General features: G+C 45.8%; 1 protein-coding gene across 2 annotated transcripts in view; it reads left to right on the forward strand.

The window, feature by feature from the left end:
- The window catches only part of KDM3B (lysine demethylase 3B), a 106,972-nt gene that overhangs the window by 69,556 nt on the left and 22,375 nt on the right, over positions 1 to 15,041 (forward strand). For both annotated transcript variants that reach the window (XM_024215387.1, XM_024215388.1), the window contains exons 12-15: positions 6,132 to 6,239; positions 6,839 to 6,966; positions 10,972 to 11,251; positions 12,505 to 12,761. In XM_024215387.1, coding sequence (XP_024071155.1) covers positions 6,132 to 6,239; positions 6,839 to 6,966; positions 10,972 to 11,251; positions 12,505 to 12,761 — 773 coding nt within the window. The remainder of the gene's footprint in view (positions 1 to 6,131; positions 6,240 to 6,838; positions 6,967 to 10,971; positions 11,252 to 12,504; positions 12,762 to 15,041) is intronic.

Genomic DNA, 15,041 nt, shown 5'->3' on the forward strand with positions numbered 1-15,041 from the left:
TCACCGATCAGAGCGGCTCTGCTACAGGCAGGAGGTGGGGATGGTGCCATGGCAGGGGCCTACGCAATGGCTTTTCTGGACCCCATGGTCATACCACCAGGCCCAGGGCACTTTACTCCAGGGACTGTAATTTCAGAAGGACGCACCCCTTTACCACCTTGGCACCATCCCCCCGCCTCAAGGCACTGAGACAGCTTCTTTCCACGGTGCAGAGCCCTGTCTGGGTCCTGGCTCCACCACTGGCACCAAGGTCACTGTCAGCGCTGAACAGCACGGCACCAAGCAGAACGTGTCCAGAGGAACAGGAGGGCCTGGTACCGCCTAGGACTTTGTCATTGTCCTCGCCGGATCAGGCGGTGGCGGAGTCTTCATCCACTGGGCCACCCCCCCCGTTGATAATAGAGCATACCAGGAACTGTTGCGCAGGGTTGACCATAACATGGGACTACAGGCTGAGGAGGTGGTTGAGTCTGAGGACCCCATGGTGGACACATTTAACCCCTGAAGAGCCACTACAAACACTTTGTGGCAGACTCCTGCCTCATTCCCCTTACAGCTGAGGGGGTGGAGAGGAAGTGATGCCGATGACCCCTTTGCACCATTCGTTGGCTGCCGCATCAGAGCAACAGCTGATGGCACCGGCAACATGGGGCTCGGTGCGCGAAGTGTACTTGAAGGTCAGGGTAGAGGAGCGAGTGCCCACCCCAAAACCCCCTTCCCCGTGGAGGATGGTGCCCCGGGGCCTTGCCCAGTGGTCCAGTCCTCATCCTCATCCTCGGACGAGGTGGTGGTGGGGCCCTCTAGTGCCAGCCTCAAAGAGCACCAGGCCCTGCTGCGATGGGTGGCTGAGAAGTGATGGGCCTGGAGGTGGAGGAGATGGCTGAACAGGCGCTCTCGGCATCTACTCCTGCCCATGATGCATGATGGGGGTCTTAAAGGCCCTCTGGCAAACCCCATCGTCCATGCCTCCCACCTCCCAGCCAAAGGGTTCGAGTACTTGTAAACTCCAGGCTCACTGGTCCTCTCTGCGGCCAAAGAGAAGGACAAACGGGCACCCTAGTTCGACCCCCAAAAATAAAGAGGCCAAGAGACTGGACCTTTTTGGGAGGAAGATTTATTCCACTGCCAGCCTTCAGTTCTGGGTGGCGAACGACAAGGCTCTTTTGGGCAGATGCAACTTGGGACTCCCATAAGTTCAAGGAGTCCCTACCCCAGGACTTGGCCCAGGAGTTTGGTACCCTAGTGGAGGAGGGTACTGCAGCAGCAAAATGCTCCCTCCAAATGGCGTGGGATGTGTCCGACCTGCTTGCTAGGGTGGTTGCATTAGCAGTGATCATGAGGTGCAGCTCCTGGCTTCAGACTGCTGGCCTGTCGCAGGAAATGCCGGCCTCAATTCAAGATCTTCCATTTGATGAGAATGGTCTCTTTGTGGAGCAGAGTGATGCAAGGCTGCATGGCCTAAAGGACACTCTGGCCACCCTTCGCTCCCTGGGTCTGCATACGCCACTATCAGTGAGGAAGCAGTTCCGGCCGCTGCCAAGGCCTTGGCAGCCTGGACAGGGGTCTGCAAGGAGAAGGGATAGAGACACGAGCTTTAGTCATCGCCACCCTTCCTCCTCCCACTCCCCCGTGCACCCCAGCCCAGCAAAGCATCTTGGGGCCAGAAGCGCTCATTTTGAAGGTGCGCTCATTTTGAAGGTGCGTTCCAGTCAGCTCCCCAGATCCGCCTTGTTCTTTCCTCAGCGTCTTCGTCCCTACCATTCAATCTGGTTGTGGGTCACCTCGGACCACAGGGTGCTAGGGGGACTTGAATCTCATGCTGTCGCAGCTCGTGGGGGCCCCCCTTTGAGCCTCTGGCTTCCTGCTCTCCTCCTCTTCTCTCCTGGAAGGTTTCGTTCCTGGTTGCGATAACGTCTGCACACAGGGTGTCTGAGATCAGGGCACTTACTTCAGAACCACCCTGTATGGTATTCTACAAGGATAAGGTGCAGTTGCAGCTGCACCCAGCATTCCTGCCCAAGGTAGTTTCCCAGTTTCATACCGGCCAGGACATATACTTACCTGTCTTCTTCCCGAAGCCTCATAAATCAGAATAGGAACGCAGGTTACATGCCCTGGACGTCAGGAGGGTGCTGGCCATCTACATTGACAGGACAAAGCTGTTTCGCAAGTCAGCGCAGCTGTTCGTTGCAGTGGCAGACAGGATGAAAGGCTGCCCAGTGTCTGCTCAGAGGATTTCATCCTGGATCACTGCCTGCATCCGCTACTGCTATGAGCTGGCGAAAGTGCCTCTGCCGGCAGTCGTAACAGCACAGATCATCTAATTTGATCTTCGTATATCACAGGCCACCAACCCCACCCAGGACCTGCACACTAAACCTAACAACCAAAATATCTTCGCCTACAGGAGACTAAACCATTATGTGCCAAAAACAGAGAGTAGGAGGATCCAAGCTACACAGTGCCTGAGGCCCCTGCAGAGTTAGGAAATTAATTGAGTTATACTCAGATAATCCTGTCAAGTGACCCACATGCTGCAGAGGAAGGTGAAAACCTCCCAAGGTCACTACCAATCATTACCAAGGGGAAAATGCCTTCATGACCCCACATATGGCAAACAATTAGATCCTGAACATGTGACTGTGAGAATGTTTGGTGCCACGTCAAAAGTCCCATCTCCAGCTGAGGCCATCTCTGGTGCTTCAGAGGAAGGAGACAAAAAAACCCAACAGGATACATTGTGTGTGTGTGGGGGTGGGGTGGGGGGTGAGAGGGAACCTTTCCTGACCCCTGCAGGTGACTGGCTGCCGCATGAGATTTAGGGACATAAGAGGGAAGGGACCTCAAAGACTTCTAAGCTCTGCTCTCCCCCCCCCCCCCCCCGCCCCCGCCCCCATCACAAGGAACCCCATCATACAATCCCACTCACAAATTTGTCCAGCTCTCTCTTAAAACTAAGTAAGTTGTTCCCTCCCTCCTCAACTTCTATTGGGAGGTTGTTCCAGAACCTCACTCTTCTGATGGTTAAAAACCTCCTTTTAATTTCCAGGCTGAATTTTTTCATGGACAGTTTATACTCCTTTGTTCTTGTGCCAACATTGTTCTTGAGCTTAAATAACTCTTCACCCTCCCTGGTGTTTATCCCCTTCCCACCCCCAATATATTTATAGAGAACAATTGTATTCCTTCTCACTCTCTTTTTGTTAGGCTGAACAAGCCAACTTCTTCCTGTCTCCTCATAGGAAATAAGATGGTCAGAGGAATGGAGGGCCTACTGGCTCTTCTCTAAAACAAGGGGGCATTGAAATTTAAAGGCAGCAAGTTTAAAATGGATACAAGGAAATATTTTTTTTTATATAACACAAAATTAGCCTGTGAAACTGATTGCCACAAGTCCACGAGGCAAAGAGGTTTAGCATAGGGGAGGGCAAACTACGGCCCGTAGGCCGGATGCAGCCTGTCAGGGCTTTCAATCTGGCCCGCGGGATTGCCAGCCCCCGGCAAGCGGGCCTAAGGCAGGATCCCTGCCTGCCCTGGCCCTGCGCTGCTCCCAGAAGTGGGCAGCACCACATCCCTGCGGCCCACGGGGGCAGGGGTGCAAAGGGCTCAGTGCGCTGCCCTCGCCTGCAGACATCGCCCCCCACAGCTCCCATTGGCTGGGAACGGGGAACCGTGGCCAGTGGGAGCTTCAGGGGCGGTACCCACAGGTGAGGGAAACGCATGACAGAGCTGCTTGCCCCACCCCACCCCCAGGAGCCACTGCCAGACATGCTTGCCGCTTACGGGAGTGGTGCGGGGCCAGGGCAGGCAGAGAGCCTGCCTTAGCCCCGCTGCGCACCACTGCCACCCCGGAGCTGCTCGAGGTAAGTGGGGCTGGGCCGGAGCCTGCACCCCGAACTCCTCCTGCCCCCAAGCCCCCTGCCCTGAGCCCCCAACCCCTTGCCTTGAGCCCCCTGCTGCACCCCTCCTGCACTCCAACCCCCTGCCCTGAACCCCTTCCTGCATACCGCACCCCCTCTCACACTCCACACTCCCTCCCACACCCCAACCCCCTGCCCCAGTCCTACATTCATGGCCCTGCATACAATTTCCCAACCCAGATGTGGCCGTCGGGCCAAAAAGTTTTCCCACCCCTGGTTTAGCAGATTAAAATAAATAAAAATCAAGAGTTTTTTGGAAGCAATATAAACCCTGAAGCTTTAGAATATAAATAAACCTGTAACAGTGAGGGGGTTAGCAAGAAACTACCTATGGGCAGATTATTCCATAGCTGTCTTCTACAGGGTTTTTTGCACCTTTTCCTGAAGAATCTGAACTGACCATCTTTGGAGAGAGGATATTGGACTAGATGGACCACTGATCCATTCCAGTATAGCAATTTCTGTTTCTAATAATTAGTTTTGCATTGTGGCGGAGGTTTTTTTTTCTTTCCCCCCTGAAGTCAAAGGATGGTGACATCCTATTTTATTCCTGGGCATGTAAGAAGTGCCCATTCTCTGTGTGAAGAGAGTAAAATATTTCAGTGCTCACCAGGTGCAGACAATCAGATTTTGTGCGTGGCTGCTCCAAGGTATGATTTGCTTAGTGTAACCTTCATTGAATAAGCATTCTTCTCACACTTAATAAAAAAGCATAAATAATTAAAATTTGGTGTGTGTGTGTGTGTGTGTGTGTGTGTATAATTATATATATATAATTTATTTATAAATCATTTGTATTGGAGTAGTGTCTAAAGGCTTCAGTTGGGAACAGGTCTCTATTGTGGTAGGTGCTATACAAACAGACTAAACATGTTATCCCTGTCCGAAAGATCTTGCAATTAAATTTAAGATGCGATGACATGAGTGGAGTATGAAATGGGAGATAGAGGAGTGGGGTAACTATAAATTCCTGCGGTTAAAGAGGCTGATATGGTAGGCACAACTTGATGGTTCAAAATGAGGCTTTTAAAATAAACTTCTTGTCTCTCAGACTGCCTTTCAACCCAGTCATCGTTAGTTGGCTGGCATCTGGTAGGTATCATGGCAGAAGTAGATTTTGAGAGATTTGAAGATGGAAGGGTAGCTGCTTTGTAAATTAGTTCAAAGAAGGTATTCTATGTGTAAGGCACAGCAGGGAAGAAGTAGACAAATGGATGGGCAAGGCTGGCAATCTTTGACTGGAGGAATGGGAGTGTGACAAATTAAGCAGCAAGGGATAGAATATGAAGAGCTTTAAAGATTAGAATAAGAAGCTGGAATCTATCTAAAGGGGGGTGCTGTGCTCAGAGCAACATGATTTAGCAGCTTTGTTTTTGTATGAATTGGAGTCGGCAAAGTGGGAGCCAGGAAGTTGATGTGGGTTCTGTACTGATTGACTTTTACTGCAGATCCCTGGGTTACCATTTCACAAAACTTTGTGCTCACCAAAACTGGGAGGTGGTTAATCCATTGTTCTTTGCAGCCCTGAGATTAAACTAAAGCAACAAATAGTCACATAGAGTTTGTCTTCACTGCATTGTTAGCTCAAGGGATAACTTAGCTTTGCCACTAACCAGACTGCTGTCCACATGCAGAAATACCTAGCTTAAATAGTGCTTTGAACTCAAACCAGCTGGTTCCTGTAGTGCAGAGGAAGCAAATTACAGCTAATAATGCTGTGGGGATTCAGCAGTTTGAGTTACAACAGCTCATCAGCTGCTAATCAAATCACTCTCTGCAACTTGAGTGTTTTGTAGTGTGGTTGCTCAATCAGGATATGCAAGCTAGGCTAGCTGGAGTGGAGTAACAAGTATATTCAAGTCTTGTGTTACAGCAGCACAGCTACAGCGCTGTGGCAATGCTCTTGTAGTGCTGTAGTGCAGATGCTTTCTACAGTTACGGAAGGAGTTTTTCTATCACTGTGGTAGCTAGGTTGATGGAAGCATTCTTTTGTCAACCTAGGTGCGCCTACACCATAGGTTAGGTTAGCATAACCATGCCAAATGCACCCCCTGAGCAATGTAGTTATGTCTATCTAAATTTTAAGTATAAATCAGGCCTAACTTGAGCTAACTGTTGCAGTGAAGAAATACATACAGAAACAGCTTGCTGCACTGTAAAGCTTCAGTGATTTTTGTAGGGTAGTAAATGATCTGGTTCTGTCCGTTTCAGAGACAGAGGAGATTGGTGATGAAGAGGTTTTCTCATGGTTGAAGTGTGCAAAGGGGCAGTCCCATGAACCAGAGAATCTTATGCCAACACAGATCATCCCTGGAACAGGTAATACTTGAACAGCTTCCTTCTGGTTTCCAGATATCTTCTTCCCTATTTTGGGAGGCAGGAGAGGAGGCGGTGTGATAGTTTTGTTTTCTAGTTGTCTCCTTATTTGGGAGGGATCAGGGAGGCGGTAATATTGGGGGGGGGGAGACATTCTCTTGGAGGAAGGTAGGGAGAAAAATAAAAATAGTGCAGATAAGAATGAGTTGCTAATACAAGGTGATAAAACATTTCCAATATGCTGCTCCTAAGATTTGCAGATACGAAGCACATGACTCTTGTTTTAATTTTCAGAAGTCTTTTCAAAAGATATGAACCAAATGCAGTTTAATTTGTGAGGACTGTACTAGTGCTCTTGTCCTCTGAAGGAAAATATAAGTATTCAGTGTTATAATGATGTCTCTGACTGGATTCTGAAAGGCAGTCGTATGTGCACATAGTTATGCAGCACTATCAGATTAACACGTGTATCTTGATCATGAAGCCTTAAAATTTAGGATTCTTGTTGTGACTAGGGGAAAAACTGGTCCTGAAGTTCAGTCAAGGCCTCACTTTATAGTTTTTATGGACATATGTACTAAAACTTGTAACTTTCTTCCTAGCTCTTTACAATATAGGAGACATGGTACATGCAGCCAGAGGCAAATGGGGAATTAAAGCTAACTGTCCATGTATTAACCGGCAAAACAAATCTGTGTTGAGACCTGCTGTCACAAATGGGATGTCACAGGTACGTGAGCTGGAAATCCGTGGATAGAATTCTTGTTCTTGACCTTTGTGGACACTGGATATTGCATTCATAGATTTTAAGGCCAAAAGGGGCCATTAGATCATTTAGTCTGACCTCTGTATAACCTGGGGCTTAGAATCTCAGTGGTTTCTGCTGGATGTCTTGACTCAATCAGGATTATCGCAGAGCATCGCTACTGCTGGCACCCAGAAACTTGTTGAGGTGAGGAGCATGTCGTGCCCAATCTTTGCTAGCTGGATGTCTGTGCTAGGCTTGTTTTTTCTTCTGTAGAAGTTATGGTAAAAGACTTATGGTATCTCTGCCAAAACCTTGAAGGAAAAGTACAATGGGGAATATGCCATAATGCATTTCCTTTATTTCTCATGGCTTTCTGAAATATTATGTTGATTTGACATCTGCATAGATTTTGCTGTCTCTTTGATAAAATTAGCAGGATAATGATGATGATGGGGGACTTCAAACATCCACATATAAGCAGTAAAATAGCACAGCAGGACAAAATTTTGAGAGACAATTCTTGACACTTGAAATGATTGACTGCTTCTTGGAATAGATAGTTCTTGAAGACGCTATTCTCTACTTAATTCTCAATAACACAAATGAGTTAATTCAAGAAGGAGTAGTAGCTTGAGCCACTAAGTGATAGTGACCACATTATAATTAGGTAGCTTCAGCATCCTCGGGGGAGAAAGGGTATCAAAAAATGACACTAAATTTTAAGAAGGGAGACTTCAATAAAATGAGAAGGCTAATCAAAAAGACTGTTTTTTACTTCCTTTACTTTTAACTTTAGAGGTGGCATAGATGCTACTTACAAAAACAATACATCTCAAAAGGCATGTGTACTGATGAACAAAAAGGAAATGAAGAAGCCAAGGGATAAACTATTATGGCTAAATGGTACATTAGAGAGGCTATTTGAGCCAACCAAATCCTTCCACATTTGAAAATCTGACCCTAGTGAAATCATTAAACATGAGCATAAAGTACATCATGGAAATGTGAGAGGCGTATTAGAAGTGCCAAACAGTATGAGGATATTGCTGAGAAGCTAAATGATTTCTTTGCATCAGTCTTCTCTGCAGTGCATATTAGAGAGATTTGCTTCAAACCTGCTCTTTTCTGGCAATAAAGGTGAGGTACTATCAGAGACAGAAGTGTCAGAAGAAAAGATGCTGGGACAAACTGATGATTTAAAATAAATCACTAGGCCACCTAGCAAAAATATGTAATCTCTCATTAAAAACAGCTACAGTCCTAGAGGATTGGAGGGTGGCAAATACGTTGTACCTATATTTAAGAAAAATGTCTGAGAGCAGCCTGGGGAATTGCAGACTAGTACGTGTTATATCTGTACTTTGCAAATTGATTGAAACACTAATTAAAAATAGAATAGTATAATATTTTATTGGTTATGATTAAGGCTATGTTTTAGTCACGGGTATTTTTAGTAAACATCATGGACAGGCCACGGGCAGTAAACAAAAATTCACAGCCCGTGATCTGTCCATGACTTGCACTATATACCCCGGACTAAATCTTAGGGAGTGGCCCGGGGGTGCCACGGGTGCTTGGGGGGAGCGGGGCGGCAATGCACAGCCCGGGACCTCCGCTGGTGCTGGGGGGGGATGGGGATAGTTGACAGGTCTGGCAGGCTCCCTACCTGGCTCCACATCTCCCCGGAAGCGGCAACATCCCCCTCCCTCAGCTCCTAGGCAGAGGCGTGGCCAGGCACCTCTACGTGCTGTCTTCGCCCCAAGCACTGGCTCCACAGCTCCCATTGGCCGGGAACCGCGGCCAATGAGAGCTGCAGGGGCAGTGCCTGCAGGCAGAGGCAGCGCGCAGAGCTGCCTGGCTACGCCTCCGCCTAGGAGCTGAGGGATGTTGCTGCTTCCGGGGAGCCCCCCAAAGTAAGTGCTGTCCAGAGCCCTCACCACCTCCCATTCCCCTGCCCCCTCCCACACCCAAACTAATGCTGCTGCTGGGAGAGGGGAGCGTGGTGGCTCGAGACTGCCCCAGTAGCAGCCAGTGCGACTGGCCCAAGGGCTGCCTGAGTTACACGGGCAGCTCCCGGGCCAGGCGCACCAGCCGCTGCAGAAGTCACAGAGGTCATGGAAAGTCACAGAATCTGTGACCTCCGTGACAAACTCGCAGCCTTAGTCATGATAGAATAGTCTAACTATCACAGTGTCTGTAAAGAAAAACTGTCTCTCTAATCTGTTAGAATTCTCTGACTGTTTCAATACAGTCGTGGATAAAGGAGAAGCGGTTGATGTAACTATTTAGACTTTCAAAAGACCTTTGATAAAGTCCCACTCAAGAGACAGCCAAGGAAAATAATAATAATGAGAAATAAGCTACAGTACTGTCATAAGTCAGAGTGGAATTAAATAGTTAATCTTTAGCCAGGATGAAAATTAACATCAGGGTGTCACAAGGTTCTGTAATAAGTCCAGTGTTTAATACGTTTTATTAATGATCTGCAAAGGGGAGTGAGTAGTGAGAGAGCAAAATTTTCTTGTAACAGTTATTTAAATAAGTCAGAGAAGATTGTTAGGAAGTTGAGACCTAACCACGCTAGGTGAATGGGCAGCATGATGACAAATGAAGCTCAATATCTGCAAGTTGTGGGGAAAAAATTAAACTGCAATGGACCTTACAAGGTTCTAAAACTAAATAACTCTGGAGAGGGACCTGGGTGTCATTGTAGAGCTCAGTGAAGAGGCAGTGTGGTCTAGTGCAGTGCTTCTCAAGCTATCTGATGTGGGGAACCGGCAATTTTTTTTCCTAATGTGCCAGGGACCGGTGCCATATTATCCTATTTGACGCTCTTATGAGGAAACTCGCCGTGGACCGGCACCAGTCCGCAGACCGGCACCGGTCCGCAGACCCCCACTTTGAGAAGCACTGCTCTAGTGGACAGAGCACTGGACTGGAACTCAGGAGTTCTGGTTCTATTCCTGACTTGGCCACTGGAGGGATAATGATGCTTACCTTTGTAAAAAGAACAGGAGTACTTGTGTTAACACATTTGTTAGTCTCTAAGGTGCCACAAGGACTCCTGTTCTTTTTCCGGATACAGACTAACACGGCTGCTACTCTGATACCTTTGTAAAGTGATTTGAGATCTACTGATGAAAAATAGTACATAGAGAGGCATTTATTATTTCCTATTCACTTAATGAAAACCCCTGCTCAATGTGAAGCTGCAGGAATGGAATGGGATTGAGAATAGTATAGAAAATCGTATAATACCTTTGTTTAAATCAGTGAATGCTGGATTAGATGAAGTGTGGGTCTGATCAGTCTGGCATTTCATGTGCCTGTGTTTTATTGCCAGTATGAAATATTTATTCAGATTTCTAAAATGGGACTTTGGGCACCTATCCCGAGATGCCTATTCCATAAAATAAAAACACAAAGTAATGCAAAAAGACTGCTCATAAATATACCCTCATGTGTTAGTGTAGCACTTAAAGACGCCGGTTAGGTATCAGAACCCCATTGTCCTTGGCATATGATAAACGGTGAGCTCTTTCTAGCAAGGACTGTTTAAGCATGTGGCAAGAGCTGATGAGTGAATAAGGAAAAAAAGGGGGGGAGTTGTTGCAATGTTACTTTGCCCTTCTCAGCTCCCCACAATCTCCATATTTATTGGCTCCACTGTGCTAGGTGATAGAGATGGATGCATACAGGCCTGTCCCAGATTAACATTCATAAAAGTACAGATCTGATTGGTCACTGAACATTCAAATCATGAAGGTCTTCAAGCCATTTCAAGAATCTTCATGGCTTTGGAGTTAGAAAATCAATAATCTCCACATTCTTTTAAGATGAAACATATTCAGCCTTCTACCAGCATCTCAGCCCACCATGTCATATTGTTGTTGTCTGGTTAATTTTTTCCCCCGGTCCATCAAAAATGTAATTCCCTTCCCAAAGTCAGCATTTGACTGCAGCATGTGTGATCTTTTTTGTTTTTAGCTTCCCAGTATAAATCCTGGTGCATCAGCCTCTGGAAGTGAGGGCACCTTCTCCAGTGGGGCAGGGGCAGTAGGGTTGGGGCAGCTAGAAATGGACACTGATCCTAAACCTGAGGCCACAGATGGAAGAACTGAGGAGTCTGCGAAAACAGAGACCTCGCCAACCAGCAACCCCACTGAAACAAAATCTAGCAGGCCACTGTGTCCAGAAACATCCCCCTCATCAGCCTTGCACTGGCTTGCAGATTTAGCAACACAAAAAGCAAAAGAAGAAACAAAAGGTGAGGAAAAGATCTCCCCCTTAATGTTTGGGAGCAAAGGAGTGCTGCTTGGTTACCATCCTTGAAGGGAGTCCCTAGTGCTTAGGGAAGACCAGGGTCGTTCCTCTGCACTTGCCTCTTTGGATCTTTTTTCTTTAAATAGGGGTTAACCATGTAGAAACCTCCTGAAAGAGATTGTGAAGTAACATACATGCAGGAGCTGGAGGGATATGGGAGCGGGGAGGGAGGCTGGAGGGGTGGGCATATTTATCCAGTACCCATTCTGTTACATATGCTGTGTCTTTTCTGTGAGAGTATGTAGAAATGATCTCCTGGTGTAAAGTCTGATTAACATTCACTTCAGATAAGAATTAGTTACTTTAAGGAAACTGGTGCTAAAATTAATGTTGGTGTTTGGCTTGCAATATAAAGAGTGCATTTCCTAAGCACCTAGAGGCTGAAGGTATGCTTAAGGAAGGGGTGTTACAGTTGAAGACTTTAAACACACACACACACACACACGCGCACACACCTACCTACCTACACATCAGGAAAGAAACGCTTCATTGCAGAAATATGTCTTACAGGATATAACTGTCAAGAGTGTGACCTATTCACAAAGGCAGCATTGCATTCAAGACAGGCTGGGCTAGCTCTTGTATACTGTACATAGCTAGAAGAACAGGAATTATAGCACACAATTTTATATTTTGTTCATGGTTATCCGTGATAGACGTTTTTTTAACAATCCCAGAAAATCTCTTCTGTTTTCGCTTTTCAATTTCATGTTCACAAATGTTTCCTTAGTTCTATAGGCCTAATCAACAGTAAGTGCAGTAGAGAACACTAAAATCCTGCAAAAGGGTTCTTAGTTCATTCAGAAGAATCCAGAACTAATTTGGAAGGCGAAAGCATCAGTTGGTGAGCGTCTGATTCAAACGAGTGCAGTTCCTTGTAAATTAAATACTTCAGGTCCAAATCATCTACTGGACCCTTCAAATTCTTAACCTACCATGATGTATTAAGGCTGTTGGTGAGGCATAGCTGAAACAGGATGCTTAAATTTGCAAAAGACGCCTCAGTGCCTCATCCAGTATTGTACAATATCATTCTCGAGCCTTAACATCCAGGTAAACTGTACTGTGATTTGTCACAGGATTATAGCCATGTTATATTGGAGGATAATACTTGGACAGTCCTCTTCACAGGACTTTCCCTTTTGTGGATCTTTAATGATGTTTGTCTCACCCAGTTGTGATTTATCTTCCTTACAGAAGCTGGATCCCTGAGATCGGTGCTCAGTAAAGAATCCCATTCGCCCTTTGGATTGGATTCCTTCAACTCCAGTACAAAGGTTTCTCCATTAACCCCCAAATTGTTTAATAGTCTCTTGTTGGGCCCAGTTGCATCTAGTAACAAAGCTGAAGGCTCCAGTCTCAGAGATCTGCTACACTCTGGGCCAGGAAAGCTGCCCCAGGTCCCACTAGATACAGGAATCCCTTTTCCTCCAGTCTTTTCTGCAGCTTCCACGGTGAGTAATGTTGTCTTTCCTGCCTTTTTTCCTGCAAAGGGGACTGTTCTAAGGGGAATTCCTTAGGGTCTATCAGTTTTATTTATATTTCAACAGAATTATTTTGGAACATGTGGTAGGCATTATTTTTCAAAAGAACTGTAAGTTTTAACACAGTTGTTAGTTTTATGGGGCTTCATCTGGTGCAGTCATGGAGAAATTCTGCGAGGGAGGAAGCAGTTAGTTAGGTACTGCTTCTCCATAAAAGCTTGATTTAGAAGCAGTCTTTTCTCAGAGGTCCTGCTTTATTTAAGTCCATTTTATCTCTGGTGTTGGTTGTGGGGATCCAGCTTTGGGACGAATTTCTAGAGGTGATTAGGTAAATCTAGAGTCTGAGTGTCATGAGAAACAATGCAAAACTTTCCTCTTTAAAAACGCCTTTCTGTCCAAAGAACGACACACCACATTGACACACACCCTTCTACTAAAAAAAGCAACCCCAACAAACCTCTTCCCCCAAAAAATTAATGAAGAAAACCTAAACAATCAAAACCAAAAATGCTACCCCAACTGGACTTTTTACCACAAAAAGAAAAGCCAGAGGTTCCATGAAATCCACTAGGGACTTAACTGTTGCTGTTGATTTTTATGTGGAAGGTACTCAAATTATGCTGATGGCTGGTGGCAGACAGATAATGCAACTGAAGAACAAGGAGATAGTGCCTGTCTAATATTTATAGTAGGATACTTGAACTTTGCTTCAGTTAGGGAAGATGGGGTCTTAACAACTTAAGTTGTTTGCCATTGGTGGAGAGAAGAATGGAATGTGTTAAAAGGGAGACGCGTTCATTGGCACAGAAAACCAAGGCCAATAGTTGTGAATAGATTTTTAAAAGGCTCTGAAAATATTGACACTAAGAATATATGTAGTTCTGCAGACTAAGATGATGCAGGTGATCATTACATGATTCAAAGCAAAGGGATTACTTCATGGGTCAGGACGGAATGTCCTATGCTCACCCCATTTTCCTTAACCACATACTCTCCCTAGCAACACTGTGACGAGGTGCATTATGGTTTCTTCGTATTCCTCAGAGAACTGGCAGTTTTCACTGCTGCTCTTCAAATGCACAGATAGGGCACAGTTAAGATTGTTTAAGTGCCTGGTGGTGACGCCATGCAGTATTCATATGATTAAGACAGTGGTTCTCAACCTTTTCCATACAGGTACTGAACCAGGCCCCCCTGACAGTTAGCAATAAGGGGCACAAAATTCTGCTCCTGAAGAGAAGCATTCAGAGCAAGCCAGTGCTGGTCAGTGAAATATTCACAAGAGCAGAGCCAAATGCATCAAGAAAAATCTATTGTTGCTTCTCAAACACTCCATTAAAAACTTCGCTACGTGAAAGCCAATGAAGTTCAGTATGGAGTAAGAAAGGCTAGTGTCAAGTACCCATTTCTTTATGTAAGATATCAAAGAGGCCTGTACTAGGCTTTCCTTTATTAAAATTCACAACTTTTACAGCCTCTTTCAGTTTCACTTGCATCTGCCTTGCCTCAAAAACTTCCCAGTGAATTGAACAGGGAGTCCAAATGGCTTGGAGCGCAATCAGCAAGATTCTAGTAACAAGGTTACAGTTTTTTGTTGTGGTTTGAGCACCATTAATGCAAATACACACATCATTGCCAATCCAACCCTTCTGGAAAGACGATTGTTGCAAAGCTTCAAAGACCCTTTTCCCCCCATACCATGTGCTCTCAGTCCACTGTAAAGCAGGCAGTCCTCATCTATGGCTCGTTCCCACTAAGACCGTATATATGATAGCTAGGGGAAAATGCACATGTAGTTTCATACAGTTGTATTGAGAAATATTGGCCCTGAACAGTATAAACAGCTGTTCCTGAACGTCTGCAGCCATGTCATGGTTTTGTCAATTGACTGCATAATTGGAGAGGGAAATAGCTTTGAATTGACTGGCAATAACAGATCCCAGTATAATATTGATATTCAAGACATAGGGTGTAATCATTGTTTTCCCAATTATGAAGGTTGGCTGCTTTCAGTACTCACTGTGACACGAAGTATGATGTTTGAAGGGCTTCCTGTCCTGCAACGGGCTTGCACCCTCCCAGCTTGGTGTCATCTGCAGATTTTTATAAGCATACTCTCCACTAATGAAAATACTGAATAGTACTAGACCCAGGACTGACCTCTCTATGGGACTCCACATAATGTGCCCTCAAGGTTTGACAATGAACAATTGATAAATCCTCTTTGAGTGTTGTCTTTCAACCAGTTGT

This window comes from Terrapene carolina, unplaced genomic scaffold (genome assembly GCF_002925995.2).
Source record: "Terrapene carolina triunguis isolate 2854851 unplaced genomic scaffold, T_m_triunguis-2.0 Scaffold629, whole genome shotgun sequence".
NCBI classification, from domain to species: Eukaryota; Metazoa; Chordata; order Testudines; family Emydidae; genus Terrapene; species Terrapene triunguis.